We start from the raw sequence: 16650 nt of genomic DNA, 5'->3' as shown, positions 1-16650 counted from the left end.
AGCAGAAAGAACTAAAATAACAGCTTACTTTTTCTGTTTTGTCTGTGGTTCTAACAAGCAGTGGTAGATGTTGCAGCTTAGGACTGTAAAAGCTACACAGCTTAATTTGCAACCTTTGAACCAAAGTACTGTACAATTCCGGCCTGAGTTTGTTTCTGCCATTTTTGGAAATTATCTTGTTTTGTTACAAGTATGATTTAAGTTGCAAGTGCCATAAAAGTTCACCACAGTCCAGACCAACTGTACTGGGAGAAGGTTTGTTCCTTAGAAAGATCTTGTCAGCATTCAAAATTCTGTGCTTTGCACTTTTTATCCCATGTGCATAGGGGTGTGTGGGAGGCTCATCATTTTTCCAAACTAGACCTAATAAACTGGAATTTTTTTCTTCCTCCCCAGATAAGTGGCCACCTTATTACGAAAATTTTTTTCAAGTATTTTTAAAGTTGAATGGACACAAGCCACAGTTCAACTGAGTGACCTTAGTGATCTGATAGAACAACAGTGACATTCTGCTTCACACTTAAGGAAACTTAATATAAAAGGAAGCAGAAGACTGCACTTGTTCATGTTTTTCCAGTTTTTTGGATAATGAGGATTGTTTTCTGTTTAACCTGGCCTCCAAGGCAGAACTTGCATTGCTTTAGGCAAAGGACAAACACACTTTAATAGAGAGAAGGGGAAACACTCAGAGTAATGCCATAAGTATTGAGTAAGAAATGAATGCATTTCCAAGACAGCATCACCTCATTAAAAGAAATTTACTATGTTGGTTTTTAGCTCACATTTTTCCTCAAGCCTTTTCTAGTTGATACCTGTTTGTCTGCAGTTGGGGTGATTGATAGCCGTTAGTTAAATCCAGTAACTGTATGGGTTTGTGGTTGGAGATGGGTGGCAGTGCCAGGCCATTCACTTGTGGTTTTGCTTCTAGTTTCCAGCTGTGCCAGACTTTCAGTCAGAGGAATAGATCTGTTGGTAAGGGAAACCGTTGATAAACCATAGAAACCAAAAACTGCCACTAGCCATGACAAAAAACCAGAAGGGAACCCTGAAGCAGTGGTACAAATATGAAATGGTGCTAGCTGACTAAGTTTAATTTGACTGTTTGGTTCAGGTGTGGGGTCGTGTCAGGCAAGGCAGTGGCCGAGGGACCAGGACCAGGACCGGGTGGCTCTGGGCTGGCAGCCAGTGGCTGCACACAGCCCAGATAGCACCTCATGCGAGAGGTCTCCTGGAGGGCTTCCCGTAGCTTCTTCATTGCAGGTGGCACAGCACTAGGCTGGAATCCCCCCGAACACATAGTCCTTAAAAATACATGCATTCCTTAGAGGCTCGGTGTTCCAGTCTGTGACAATCTGAATTAGTCTTGCCAGAGGTCAGAGGAAAAGAGCTTGAGGTTAAGAGAAAGACCACAACATGTCAGTCATGATGTACGTCCTTGGTCTTAACATCCTAGTGTTTGCAGTGGGTATTTGGAAATGCAGCTGGCAGCAGAAACATCTGGATCTGAGCTATGCTGGGCACAGCTTCTGGCCAGTTGCTGTGAACACCTTTGTGTCCTCTGGAGCATCTCCAAGACAAGTTCATACCTGCGATAAGCCCGAGCAGCCTGAGGGCTGCTTTGGTGGGATCCCCAGCTGCAGATTGTTTTTAGCAGTCACTCCACTAGCCAGAGAACAGGAGAGAAGCGGAGCAATGTCATCCATGCCCCTTGCTCTCTAGCCTGAAGAGGGATAGCCAGCTGTACACTGCCCAAAGACTTTCTGTTTGAAAGGGTCTCGTGGCTCTTTCACACAGCTTCCCTCTGCAGGAACTTGGCTGGGAAAGACTTTGCTTTCTGCCTAGAGTTTGACTGGGGGAACCTCTGTGTACTTTCGTTTGACTCGTAATACAACTAAACATTGTTTTTATTTACTTTTCTCTTTCATAGGAAAATGGCTACAAAACGGTATTTAAATTCCTGGGATCCTTTCCTGGACACTGGTGCACTCTGGAGAGGAGGGAAAAAGACTAGACTTTAACTGTGATTCATGTTGCTGAGCTCCCCAGTGTGGGAGTTTTTTCCCAAATTGAGTGTCTAGTCAGACATTTTGATCTGGGCAGCCTTTACTGAATTTTCTGTGTTTGATTGTCCAAAAAGAAGTCTAATAATCAGCTACCATTGGTCAGTTGTAAAGACAATATGTACTAGTTGAGAAGTATATAGGACTAATCTGTCTTATATTTGAGTTTTTCAACAACTTCAGACTAGCACTTCTCCATGTATATTGGACACCAAGGCTGTTAAATGTTCTTTATATCTAATAAAACCCCATAAATGTGCATGAGAGAAGTGGAAAGCAGACCTAAAGGAACAGACAATCTCTGGAGTTTAAAAACAGCTGAGGATAGCAGAGCAAAACATAACAGCTTTCTGAGACATTGTACTATTTTGTACCAAGTAAATAATTGGCTGTGAGAGAAGACCTCAAAATGTCAACGAGAAAGCAGGTTTGAAATTTAGATTTCTGGAAAGCAATTTCTCCAAGGAAATCATGGTGCCCAAAGGCAGCTCCCCATTGTCTCTGTGGAAAAGCTTACCTGTATTGCAGGGTTGAGGCCACTGGAGAGAACTTGCCAGCAGATGTCAAAGACCTGGATAGAGTCCTAACTTGGTGAGGAAGGGAGGTGGCCACAGCCTCTCCTGCTGTGCCACTTGCCACAGAGCAGCACGTGTTACCCACGTGTAGCTGGAGCTGCCATTGCCATCGGGGGCCTGGTGTTGGCAGGATACAGCTCACCCTAAGTCACAGCAATTCCTGTCGCTTCTTCCTTTGAAGCCATAGTTTGCTTTGTGATATGAAAGCACGTGTTGTTGCCTTGCTTCTGATTTTTGTTTGCACACAGCCTGTGGCACTGCGATTGCGTTTGCTTGCTGCCTGACCTGCTGGCCCTGTGCAGATGAGTCCATGTGAGACAGAGCCACCATGGTGTGCTGACTGCTGGAGGCAGAGCCAGGATTTGACAGGCTCTTGGTGTCAGCCTGTGACCTGCCTGGCTGTTCTCTTGTGCTTGTGGCATGCTGAGTTTTGCAGTGCTTTAGGAACCATCTATCTGCATGGTCAAACCATGTGACTTCTTGCAGAAACTCATACATAATCTGCTCTGCTTTCCTTTTATGCTTCCCTTTAGATGCACTGAATGAATTCCATCCAGATGCAACTCTTAAGACAAACTCTGAGAAAGTGTTTCTTCTTTTACTTAAATATGCTCCATATTTGTAGTTTCTCTCCTAACATATCAAAGTTGGCCAGTAGTAAGTGCTTTCGGAATATAGACATTTGTCAAATACGAATTTCATCCAAGGGATTACTTCATTTCCACTCATTTATTCAACTGAACTGGAGTAAATTGGCATGAAGATTCAGTTACTATTGATTTTCACTGAGTCTGAATCAGTTACCTAAAGGTACATAACTCAATGAGCTATATCATCCAGCATTTCACCAACTACACTGAATTATCAGATCTTTTTTATTAGATTATGTCCACGAAACAGGTTTTATGATTATGTCAGTACAGCATACATGCTGTTCTACACAATTTAATAATTTTTAAGTGCTCTTTATATCCAAATAATTTGGGGCAAGCTTTCAGCATCTAAAGAAGTATACATAGCAGGAGATCTTTGTGTAATGTTTCTATCTGTAGCTGTTAAATTAAGCCTGTTTGGCAGTGATTAATCATACTGTGCTGCTGTAAGAATGAAGGTGCTCAGTTAAACCTAGATCTCATCAGACCATTAGCAGTGAAAGAGTACATGTACAGAGTCAGAACCATATTCTGGGTGGGTTCCTACCCACTCAAGCACAGAAACAGACTTGCTTGCTTCTGTCCTGCCTTGGAATCATTTTTCCATTCCTGTAAAGTAATTGCAAAAGGAGACGTAGGTGATGCTCATCTCCTGGATCTTTTAAGAGTTTGATTTTGAGGGCGTTTTGCTGGAAAGTGCGAGCTGAGTTTAAAGAGGGCCTAGACTTTTTAGCAAACCCTTTATTTTTGGCAAACATGCCAGCCACAACTGTATGAAAAGCAAGGCATAAAATGGCTTACCACAGGGGGAGGCTTTTACTTGATTATACACTTGCTCCAGAAGAGGATTCTGTTTTTTTCTTTAATTCTGAACAGATTAGGTTGGGTTTTTTTCAGAAATGACAGCCATCTCCATCTGGATCTTGAGCAACTTCTTGTAGTGGACATAAAGGTGGTAAACACTTTGGTAATGTGGGGAAAGAAGAGTTCATGATATGGGTGATTCAAGGAGCTGCATATGCTCGGTATTTCAGAGACTGAGGGAATGTTCATTTTGGAAAGATAGAGTTGTGTGCTTTTCCCATTAAAATTATGTCAAAAACCAATAGAGCTGTGCCATAGACAGCACAAAAGGCTTATGGTTCAGTAACGGCAAAGCAGAGATAATAGCATTAAAAAAAAATTTGGGGAGCCTGGTAACACAAATCTACAGCACAAAATGTCCTGCAGTTGCATAGGGGAGGGTGGCATCTGAGCAGTGTCATCATCTGGGAGTTAGGTTTTCAGTTTTCTCTTTAATATAAAAACTAACTTACTCTTTCTTTTGGTTAGGATTCAAGTGGGGAGAAAAATTTTATGTGAAATCACTAAAAGCTGAACAGGATAAATAACCAGAGAGCTCCTAATAGGTGAACTTGGATTACTGTACACTGTCATGGGCCAGTGAATGTAAATCTCACAGCTTCTCTTCTAAGAGCGTATTGCATGGGACAAAGTATTGCTTAGGGCAAAGTTGTAGCTAGTTTAACTGGCCTTTGAAAACTGTATCAGTTTTCCTCGCATGGTTGCTGTACGTAACTTTCTACCTTAAATATTTATCTCAAGCTTTTCTGCAGGTGTTTATCAATTCACTGTAAGCCAGCACAGCTGCTAAAAATTAAAGTATTTTCTTCACACCATCCTTCTAATCCACTTTCATGTCTTTTGACACTCAGACTCAGCAGCTGGGGAAAAAGGTTGAAATTGAAATTTAACCTCTGCTCACATAACAGCCATTTAGTAGTGAAATGTTTTCTCTGCCTTTCTTGTCTGAAGGGTTATAGTCCATTTACAGAATTTTTTCTGACCAAGAGTGTTTTATTACAGCTGAGGGTGATGAGATGTATTAGTTGTGGGTGGGCACAGTTCTGATGTTTCAGGTTTATCTGAAAATCTAGAGGGGCTTAAAGCAACAGGTGCCATTAACACCTAGTATGGGAGCAAATGAAGTGATCACAGATCAAAACATGTACTTGACACCGCACAGGAGCAGCTGAAGCCCAGATGGAGAGAAAACCCAAGGATTCTGTCTCTTAGCCTTTAATGTTTTTCCAGAAGGGAAAAAAAATTCATTTTTCCTTAGATTTTATTCTGCATTGAGAATTTCATGTTCCAGATTGTGAGAACATCTTTGAATTCTGTATTTCCCTTCAAACATGGAAATTTGCCATCTCTTGAAGCTCCCTTTTCTGAAGTCTCACAGAGTGCCCATGTGCAGCCTCCATTACCTCATTGTCACTCTGTCACTGTATTACTGCAGCTGACTGAAAAGATTGACTTAACAGAATTTTTCTGATGCTCTTATAGTCAGATACTTGCTTTTTTGCCTTACTCTTCCCAGTTCTAGAGTCTGTTGGTGGGGTTTTTTTCAAAGTTAGACTAGTAATTTAATCACATAGATGCACCATTTTCTATGTTGCTCATAATGGTGAAAATAAATCATCATTTGTGGCATTATTCTTTCACATTATTTTGTATTAAGTGTTTAGAGTATAAGCTCTTTATCCATTGAGTAAACTTTAATCTGTGAAGCTCATTGCTTAGCATTACTAAGATAGAGATGAAGCCCAAGAAAACCTGGGAACACATACTTGGATGTTAATTTACTCAGTATCTTTGGGGAGGTCAGATGAACCAGCATGTAGACTGGTGTATGTGTTGTAACTTTCTTTTCCATTTGATAAGGAAGAATCCCAGGTAGGTAAGAGTTAGTTCCCTCTGGGCAGTAGTTATGTGTGCATAGTGTTTCACCTGATACAAGAATGGTAACAAGGTTAAACATTTGGTTTAAAAGAATTTATTCCAAGAGAAGTCAACCTAATGGCACAAAACCTACTAGCCTAAAGCTGTACCATGAAAGCAATCTGAATGAAAATATATCCAGTTTGTAGAACATTATTGAATTTTAATGAGAGGGCCTCAGACTTTAAAACCTGTTCTATATCCACCCCCTTGATTAAAATTAGTCCAGCATTAGAGGCACTCTTGAGCAAAGCCCATTTTAAAAGGGTAAGTGTCAACAGACGAGCTTTCTTGAAGTCATTTTGGCATTGCAGGAAAAATTGTAGAACTAGAAAAAAATTAATTATCCTGTATCTGAAAACTGTGATTTGAAAAGATTTTCACAGTGAAATTTCAGGATACAGGATGAAGGAGCAGATATAGAAGACTTCATGTAGAAGACTGCTTTCATTTCATTTAATTGATAAAGACTAGGAACAGACTGCAACTCCTCTTGTTTACCTTGAAGTTTGGTCTTTTGCTGTGATACAGGTGTTCTAAAACCATTTCTTCAAAATACAGGATTTAAAGAGCATCTTCAGTCTCGCTAAAATGTGTCATTTTGGAGTGCTGTCTACTGCATTTTTAAGTGAGGAGTAAATTATGAGTTAAATCAAAGAAGTGATGAAAAACAGCTCTGACCTGCTCTGGAGGGAGGATATAGATCTGTTCAAGGAAAATATGGGCAAATTTGTTCACAGGCTTGAGGTTCTCTGCACAAACACACACACACACACACACACACTGCCTGCACAGTGTCCTGCACACTGATTTGCACCATTGCTTGTTTGAATGAACAGGAGAGTGAGGAGCCCTCTTGGCTCCTACCCTTCCACATAGGACAGCCTTTATCTAATCCATACCTCAGTTATTGTCTTCAAACCCCACAACTGAGTTGCACAAGAAGGGCAAAGACGTGACAGTTTTAAAGAGTGCACGTGTAAAACAAGGATATGAAATAGGTTTATGAAAGAGAAGAGAATGCATCGAACTGAGTGATTGTGGGAAGACCATGACCATATTGTATGTGTCATATCAGTATTTCTTTCAGGCTGCTTTCAAAAGGCAGAAGCATGCAGTTTAGTTATGTCATTAATTTCAAACTGCTGATGGACAAGTAGATGTAATTTAACTGCTCACAATTATGAGATGGGTGTTTAATACACAGTTCACTTATTGCTGGTAGAACTGTCAGTAAAAACAAAAGGAATGCTTCTTTTTCCACACTGAGCAGAGACATTTTTTTCCCTTCCCTTTTTCCAAGGTCAGTTGTGTATGTATTTACAGAATTTGCTTCAGACGTTGCCACAGTTTTCAAGGTGTCACTATTCTATCATGCTTCCTGAGCTGAGATAACAACCCTTAAAGCCCTAGTGAAAAAACCTACAAATCTTGCAGGGAAACAAATGTCCACAGATAAGAGAACTGTGACGTGCATGATGAGAGAGTAAGTGAAGGACGTTCAACCTATCAAGGCTTTTCTGTTTCAAAAAATAATGTTCAGTGATGAGTTCTGAAGCAGTTCTGCTCAGGAACAGATGAGATCTGCCTGTGTTACAGCATATTCTGGCCAAAGATTGTATCTGTACTTACCTTGCTTTTGGGAACTTCATATGTGTGGGTATGTAGATATGTGTACACATATATATAATCTATGTATCCTTCTCTTGAAGCATGATTTTTATTTCTTAATAAAGGCTTGAAAGCAGATCTCCTTTGGCTTGAACCTGGGGTCATTGATGTCTGTGCAAAAGCTCCCTTTTATGTCAGTGGTGGGGGACAAGGTCCATCATTCTCTTCCAAGGCCAGCTGGGACTATGCTTACCTGAAAGATATCAAGCAAATTTTAAACACCCAGAAAAAGATTCCCTTTGCCATTTCTTAAGGAAGCTTTGAAGATGGGTATATTTTCTCTTACTTAGGGAGATCATTATGTATATTGGATAAACTTCACTCTACAGAGTAGGCTGGCCCTGCTTTGGTCATAAAGCTCTGCATGGTGCTTCTGTTTGGTTTCCCTTTTACTAACATTTCCCTTTCAGTTATGCGTGCAAAGGGAACATCTGAAGTTGGGTCCTTCCTTACTGGCTTGTATCTGCACCCAGCTCTGAAAGCTCTTGGTTTGCTTCTTCAAGAAGGAGACCCCATATGTTTCTTATGAACTAGACCAGATGTACATTTGGGGGTCAGAATATTATCTTTAGTCCGAGAATTAATTTGCTTCATTTTGGATAGCAATAGGGAGCAAATTCAACACGCCACAGAACTAGAAGTTTGCAAAACTACCACTTTTTTAATCTGCTTCTGTGTACTGGGTGACGTGAGAAACTCCAGGGAAAATAATAATTATTGTAGCTTATCTCATTTATCTCATTTATTTTGATGCATTAGATCTGGTTCTAATAATAGTTCAGTACTGACATAGCCCCATCTTAGAGCTCTTATTCATAATTGTGATACTATCAAACTTGAAGAATGATAGATTTTTGAATAAAATAAATTGGGCTTTTAAAGACTAAACTGAGAAACTCAAGATGGCTGATCTGGTTTCTGTCAGATTTTAGCTGAAGAGTATTTCCTCAGTCGTAATGTTTATCTGTGTCATCTTTCTTCTTACATATTGGAGGAGAGAAGATAAGTTTTGTAAAAGTTTTGAGCAATTTATGATCAAGTATAATAACCTCTACATGAAGTAACTTCTTCCTATGCAGTGTCTGGCACCCACCCACACAGAGATACTATTAAAGGGAAAGGAGAGAGAGAAGTACAAGAAAATGTTAGGTTTAAAATGAGAACTCTGAATTACACAACAGCTGAGCAAGTCACTTTTGACTGGAAGTGGGTAACTGTCCAGAGTGTGAACTCTTGTCAGCATAGCCTGTTTTCAGACTAAAGTTTCATATTGCACCTTATTCATCTTACATTCCAGAAGGCCAATGATCTTTGTCTTTAAAAGGTGATACTTTTTGTTTCTTACTTTTGCTTTACTTTTTCTTTTCATACCTGTAGTACAGACTTGTGCAGGCAATTTGTCAAAGAGAAACAGTGGTAGCAACAAGAGTGGCTAAGGAATCAGCTCAGAAATAATCCCTCTGAATAAAGGTTTCCACAGGACAGTCCAGATCATGTTATTTCTAGTCATCTCATAATTTCAGTTTTAGGTCATGTATGGCTTTAATCCTTAAAATGAAAATATTTTCTTCATAACAAGTAAATGAGAATCTGACAAAATTATTTACTAGCTATTCACATTTTGTAATATGAAAAGAAAAAACCCATCCCATCCTTTTAATATATCTCTGACTATATAGTTTGGCAGGCTTCCCATGGCATGATGCAGGATTCCTTGGCAAATGTTACTTGGCTGTAGCTTTTTGAGATTCTTCACCATCACTTTTTTGCTCTTACACACACAGACATACAAACTCCTTAGACTTAACTGCTACAACACAGATTCTAAAATTTCGTGTACAACTTCCATGTACCCTCATTATACCATTTCTCTTTACATTTTTTTCTTCACTATGTAAAATAATCATGGACTTTCAACACCTCCCTCATTTTGTATAATGCGTTCAAAGCTGCAGTTACATACTCTGAATTCACTGCTCTTCTTCCCAAAACAACTTCTCAGCATCTTCTCAACCAGAGTGTCTAAGCCCCACTTGCCCAAATATTAAGCTGTACCCTTTCCACCCATGATGTTCTCATTTTAGGGAGTTCTTGTAGGACTTCCTGAGTACACATGGATCACCAGTATTCAGGCTTTTCACTAAGAATATTGTATATATTTAAGTTAGTAATTAAGAGATTATCCTTATCATTTTTCTGTGATAACAAGGAAGGGGCTTGAATTCCTAACTTCTGTTGTCACAATGAGCAAATGGACTAGCAGAAAGAATCTAGGTAGTTATTTTGTATGTTATTTCTTACATATCTGGAAAGATACTAGGCTTGTCTAGCTTTGGAAGCCCTTGTATTGGCAATTCCAGAACTGTCATGAGAGCTCAGTAATATGTTTTGGTTAGAAAGTGAATTTCTTACCTTTTTTCATTCATCAATACATTCTTCACATGACCTTTCTTCCATGTGTCCATTTTACCAATGTCAGAAATGGAAAGATAGTTTCCAATCAGAATGACACTAATTAGTTAAAAATGTCAGTCACTGTCAAGAAACCTGCAGAAGTCTTTTCCTGTGCTGCAATGCATGTGGTTTTATTGGGTTTTTTCCTTGCGTCTGCATTATAGATGTCTGCATTATATATTTGACTAGAACAGTGCTTATCAGTATCTTTCATTCCAATCTTTATGAAAATTCTAACTTTCCTTATGAAAAGCTTTAGATTCTCTTTGCTTTGTAGACCAAAGAATGAAAATGAAATCTAGAAGTAATGTGGCTGGTTTACAGTTAAAACTCATTTATCTCTTGCGTGTCATTGCATTGTCATTGTATACAATACTTTAAAAATTGCTTTGGCATGTCTGTAGAGTTGCACCAGGGAAAATTCTTTTGTGGAGACTTGCTTAGGAAATGTTTATATCTCAGTTTTTACTGAGTAGTGCAGACATGAAGCACAATGTCTGTGACATAAAGAACCAACTTTTCAGACAGTAATATCCAGTTCAGATAGAAAGAATATTCAGTGAAGGTGAAAGTTGGCATGAGCATGAGCAAAAGCATGAGCTAAGGCATGGACAAGAGAAAAAGAGCCTAAAGTTGGTAAATGGTTAAATCTAATTTCTTCAGCTGTATATAAGCATGAGAGCCTTTTGGTCAGAAAACTAATGGTGCAAGCCCTTTTAAACTATAAGCAGATGGTAACATTTCAGGATTTCTAGGTTTTCCATTGCAACCTTACGTTGTGATCTGTATTTTTATTTCAGTACTGTCACAGAATCACAGAATGGTTGAGATTGGAAGGACCTCTGGGTATATCATCTGGTCCAAGCCCAGGCAGGATCACCTAGAACTGGTTGTCCAGGACCATCTCCAGATGGCTTTTGAATATCTCCAAGGTGGGAGGGTCCACAGCCTCTTCGAGCCAGTGCTTGGTCACCCCCACAGTAAAAAAAAAGTTTCTTTGTGTTCAGAGGATGTTGCTGTGCTTCTGCTTTCACAATGCAGACTCATAGCTAATATGCATTTAATTGTGCAGCTGCACATTTTGTACCTGAGGAGCTAAGGTACATGCTTATTGGCTCAGGAGGGGTTTCTTTTAGCAGGACAGCATTAGCAATACAATGCCTCCGTCATATCTTCCTATCTGTAGGCTAAGGGCATTCTGGTCCTACAGCACACACCAAAAGGCTTTTCCTCCATACAGTGGGCATCATTCCAGAGGCAGTGGATAATGGCCTCGCTTCAAAGCCAGGAGGAGGAGTAACCAAACAAGATGGACCCTTGCATGTTCCCTGTAACGTTTTCCTTGCTCTATTGCCCTCAAAAATCAAAGAAGCAACAACCAACAAACGTGGGAACCATCTGAGGACCCCTTGAGCAAACAGGGAAATTAAATGTCACAGGTGCACTCCAAATCTTCTTGTCCTATCTTCCCTACTTGGTGTGTGTTCCATAACAACAATGGTGTTGGAGCCTTCAGAACATGGATTTTGTTGCAAGCAAAGTCAGGGATGTTTGAGAGGATTGAGGAACCACACAAAAGGATAGTACATCCCCATGGATGGTTCTTTCATCCGTGGGAATGTCCCTCTTTCCTGAGATACATGTACTCACAGATTTTAGGTGTTTTTTAAAGTCAGAGGGCAGGCTCACATCCCCTGCCACAGGACACAAACCCAGCTCCATGCCTTTTCTGAAGAAAAAAAGAAGGAATTCTACAAAATCAGGCTCCAGAGTTTAACCAGTCTTACACAGATTAGGATCGCAGAGAGGAGAACATATGCTCAAGAAAGAACTTCTGGATCAAGCTTGCATAAATAAACCTCAGGGAGTGAGTGGGTGTATGAGTCAAGTGAAAGATACCAAGAACAAAGGTGAAATTTTACTTTTCTGTGGCTGCTGAGTGTTCTCAGTTCAAAGTGGTGGGAGAGCTGATGTCCACCTTTAGGAGTCTTTAAGTGTCTTGACGTGAAAGTTTTTATGTGACTTGCAGAGCTGTCAGATCAGTACAAAAGAGTAACTGGTGTCAAAATGTGAAATGAGAGCTTTCTGCAGCTGTCTAATCTAATAGATTAGACAAATCTATTTCCCCAATCATCCATCCAATATTCCAGTTGAACCTTGAGCCAAAATTCATGAGGCAAATTTCATTATACTAGTGATGCCTAACCTGGAGTTGGCATCCTGTTACAGTCATGATGGTGGGATGGATAGGAGGCTGAAAGATGAACTAATAACACTTCATTTTGATGAAATATCAAAGTATGTTGGAAGGTCACCTTGTGTTGTATAATTATACTTTCAAAAGAACTTAAATTCTTGCTTCAGCCCTTAGTGAATTTGAGACAGCAGCAATGATGGGAAAAACCTTCCTTAAAAATCCCAAGAATTGTACTTGTTCTAGCATGACACTGCCTAAGGTGATTTGCAAACAAGGCTGCCATTGCCAGGCTTTCACATTAATGCAAGGTTCAGCATACATTTTAAAACATTAAATCAGCTTTCCATTTGCATAGATATGATTATTTGAATGTGTAGATTTTATTAGCTTAAAGGGCCCCAATAATCTAATGCTGGAGCCGAAATTAAATACTCAGACTAACTGTATGTTGATAATTTCAAGCAGTAGTTCCAAAAAATGTCTCTGCTTGACTTTCGAAGATGCACAGTGTGTCTGCTGCCACAAGCAATGCTAGGATTGTAGCTATTGGATGTTCTGAAAATCAGGCTCAAAGCTTAGGGCGGGAGTAGATGCTCCTGTCTGAGTGGGTTAAGCTTTGGGTTTTTGTAGAAACCAGTATTGCTATATACCTTAACGCTTAAACCCAGAAATCCCAAAGTATGAGTTGCAATGGTCTTGTCAGTGTGGCTACAGTTAGTGAATGTCATGTGTATCTGAGAAGCAAAACATCCCATTATTTATGATTTATTCACAATCAAATTAAATAACTTGCCCTTTATGGACAAGTAACAGGCTACCACATTTTACTTCATCAGATCAAATCTCATGTCAGATGGTTTCAAATCAGATTTGATTAAATTGTTCTCTCAATGTCCCTGCACAAAGCAGTTTGGAGTATAAGTTGATATGACATTACCTGAATGGCAGCACACGAGAAGGAGGCAAAATGCATGTTTAGTTCATCAAAGAACAGCATGTCTGCCAGTTTACTGCTTTTTCTTGATGGCCCAGATTTCTGCAGAGATTGTTATGCCTAAGAAATGTCTCAGTACTCTGTGTCCACTTACTGTATTTGGAATGGACCCACAAGACACGCAGTGACATGGAGCTCTGGTGCCTTTGTGAGAATGTCAAGGTGGAAATTGCCACTTCTCAGTATGAACTCATGGTTAGCAAAAGGAGATCCAGATCCTACAGCTGCTCCTGCATATGGGCAGTGAGAGGGGAAGGACCATAGCTGACTACTCTTTGTTCTCCAGTCTAGATGGGAGAGATCTTGTCCTGTGAAAAGCAACAGTGAAATGATGCCTTTGGCTGTCACAGGTGTCATATATCAGATGACTTGTATCAGACAGGAGTATGTGGAGAGAGGCAGGAGAATGGGAGTTCCTCCATAACCAAAGGTGCCAGTGGAAGCAGAGGGTTATGCGCTGTCTTTCGAGTCACTGTGTCTCAGCTGAACAGTTCTAGAAACTGTAACCCTGAGTTTACAACATACTCTGTACTTAGAGAGCCGAGATGGAGAAGGCAGCCTGGCTATCAGTCAGCCCAAGTTCCTATCTCAGTTTGCAGTGTGTGTGAGTTGTGTTTCTTGGAGTAATCTACCATTTGTTGAACCAAAGTGGTACACGACGTCTGTGGCCTGATCTTCACAGATCCCTCATTCTTGGCTGGATCCTTACTCACTGTCAGTAACATGTTGGAATATCTTGGGAGTTTCAACATAAAATTGCACCGTTGTTCAACACAAACTGGCAATACAGACATACTGCCATACAAATCAGAATCTCATATTTTACATTGGCATTGTGGGGTGATAATATCTTATACATGATGAATGAAAATATTTTAAATTGCACTTTGAACAGAAAAAGTGTGTCTGAAAGTATTTTTAGTCACTGTTTTTTTTTTCTTGAAAGCCTTTGGTTGGACATTCAGCCTAACAATTTGTTTCTTTCCTGAATGTATCTTTATTTATGCAGCAGAAGTATTCCTCTACTTCAAGGTAAATTCTGTACCGTTTCACACCCCATTGTTTACAGACCTTCATGAATCCATTCTCATTTATTTGAGCCCTTAAGCCTAGGAGCACATTTCCAATATGCAGTATGCAAGAAATTTAAATTTCAACTTATAGTCATAATAATTAATCTCTAATGTTATTATGTTTTAATGAATTGCATGACATTCACTCTGTTTTTGTCTCTCTTAGCAGCTATTTTAGTGTTCTTTGTAATGAAAACAATTTTGTTAATTATATAATTCATAGGACAGTATTAGTTGAGGGAAAATCATGTCATTCATGTGAAAGGGCACAATTAAATTTTCAAAAGTAGTGTATTCAAAAATACATAACATCTGTCCTTTTTGTTACCAGTTTTAGTAGAAACTTGAAAGATTCACTTGCAGACTGGATAAAGCATGGAAGCAGAAGATAGCAGAAGACGAAGTCTCAAAAAACCCCCACGTTTTCACCCTACATTGGCAACTGTCAGTGACATATATAAATTTCTATTAATTAAAACAAGTCACATCCTAAAAACATTTTTTTATTTTTTCAGACCACTCTTCCGTGGAAATTCAGATGTTGATCAACTAGGAAAAATCTTTGAGTAAGTAATAACGAATTGCCTTATGTCAGTATCTGTTCAACATTGAAACCCTATGAGATTTCTTTGCCAGGTTTTTATGCAATAATGTGACTAGAATTTCCATATTTCCTATTGCTATGGCATGCAATATAATATTTCTTTGTATTCTGTGTCAGAAGGGGAGGAGGAAGCAGCATGGAATATAGTTCTGCAAAACTGATAGCCATCATCAGGAAGTTAGGAGACTTCAGGGTTTGGGCTTTTTAAGTCTCTTAAACATATTGTGCATGTACTATTCATACATATTCATAAACAGTTAAGTGCAAGAGATTCTATTCATGTAAACAAACACAGTAAATTTTTTTTTGTTTTTTCTTTGTGCATTGCGGAAAACAACATTGGAATACATTAAAAGCTGAAATCTCTGAGATCATTACCAACATCATCTTTGCAGAAAAGACTTCCAAACATAAAAAAATACGTTAGCTTTTAAAATTTATTGTGTAGCCTGTTAACAGTCCATATTTTGGTCTGGAAGGTAACTGTGAGAACTGAGGAATATCAGCATTTTAATATGTGCTTTCTCAGAGATTATTTGATTTTAAAACCATTTTACAGTTCTAGGAGTTTGTGGTTTTCAGATACATCAAATATGTTAAGGAGGCAGGCAGACCCTAAACTCTCTGAGGTGTAATACTTCTCATCCAAAATTCAGTTATTGATATTACCAATATGATAATTAAGTAGGATTGTATTACTTTTTCTTGTAAAAGCTCTTCAGACTAAGGAACATGTTTGTATTTTTAAGAGGCATGTTAATTTAAGATCTGATGTACATACCATGTAGGTAGGAAATCAAAACCACACAGAGCTGGTACCAATCCAGCGGGTGAGTGCCTGTTTGCCTCTGCACCTCTGTCTTCCCTTTCTGTATGGAGGGGCTGCAGGGATCCAGGGATCTGGATGAAAAAAGAAGTAGATAGCACAGAGAGAGTGAGAGAAGTATTATTCCAAAATGTTATTTTCTTGAAGATATTCCAAAGAGATGGTAAAATTTCTAAGAAAAGCTTAAACTGAACAAATAATGAATTTCTCTGTTTAATCCTGTTTCCAGTTCTCAAATCATAACATATCTGTTTCTAAACATTTTCATTATTCAATGTGGGGTTTCTAAATTACAGGTCTTGATTTCACAGAGTTGACTTCCCTTTCCTGCATACCATACCATGAGTATGTGAGTCACTTGTGTGGTTAATTTGTCATGCGCTAAATAGCTCTTCCTGCCCAATCCAGAAAAATCAGTCCTTACAGTTTAGTTTTTCTTCTTCTGCCAAAACTACTACTTTAGTCCTACAATATTCTGCTTTATTAAATGAAGACAGCTTTTATACATACAACATACTTTACAATTTAAAAAGACATAGCTATGATTTCTTTAATTTGTGACATTTAAGGGGAAAATGAAAATTAACTGGGCTAGGATTAAATGCATAGCTGCTAGTGGCAGCCTCCAACACAGATCTTTCCATCCCTAGGGGCTGAGATTACCTGTGCAGAAAAGAATTCACTAAGAAAAGAAAATGCTGTGCTAAATTTAGAAGAAATTCCTTATTGCACATCTACTTAAAGAGAAAGTTTGGGGTTGCT

At 39.1% G+C, this 16650-nt stretch overlaps 1 protein-coding gene across 4 annotated transcripts in view; it reads left to right on the top strand.

The window, feature by feature from the left end:
* CDK6 (cyclin dependent kinase 6) overlaps window positions 1–16650 on the top strand; it is a 129749-nt gene that overhangs the window by 103226 nt on the left and 9873 nt on the right. For all 4 annotated transcript variants that reach the window (XM_030943577.1, XM_030943578.1, XM_030943579.1 and 1 more), the window contains exon 6: window positions 14974–15024. In XM_030943577.1, the coding sequence (XP_030799437.1) occupies window positions 14974–15024 (51 nt within the window). The remainder of the gene's footprint in view (window positions 1–14973; window positions 15025–16650) is intronic.

Source organism: Camarhynchus parvulus, chromosome 2 (assembly GCF_901933205.1).
Source record: "Camarhynchus parvulus chromosome 2, STF_HiC, whole genome shotgun sequence".
NCBI lineage: Eukaryota > Metazoa > Chordata > Aves > Passeriformes > Thraupidae > Camarhynchus > Camarhynchus parvulus.
This window is presented reverse-complemented; position numbering and strand designations above follow the sequence as displayed.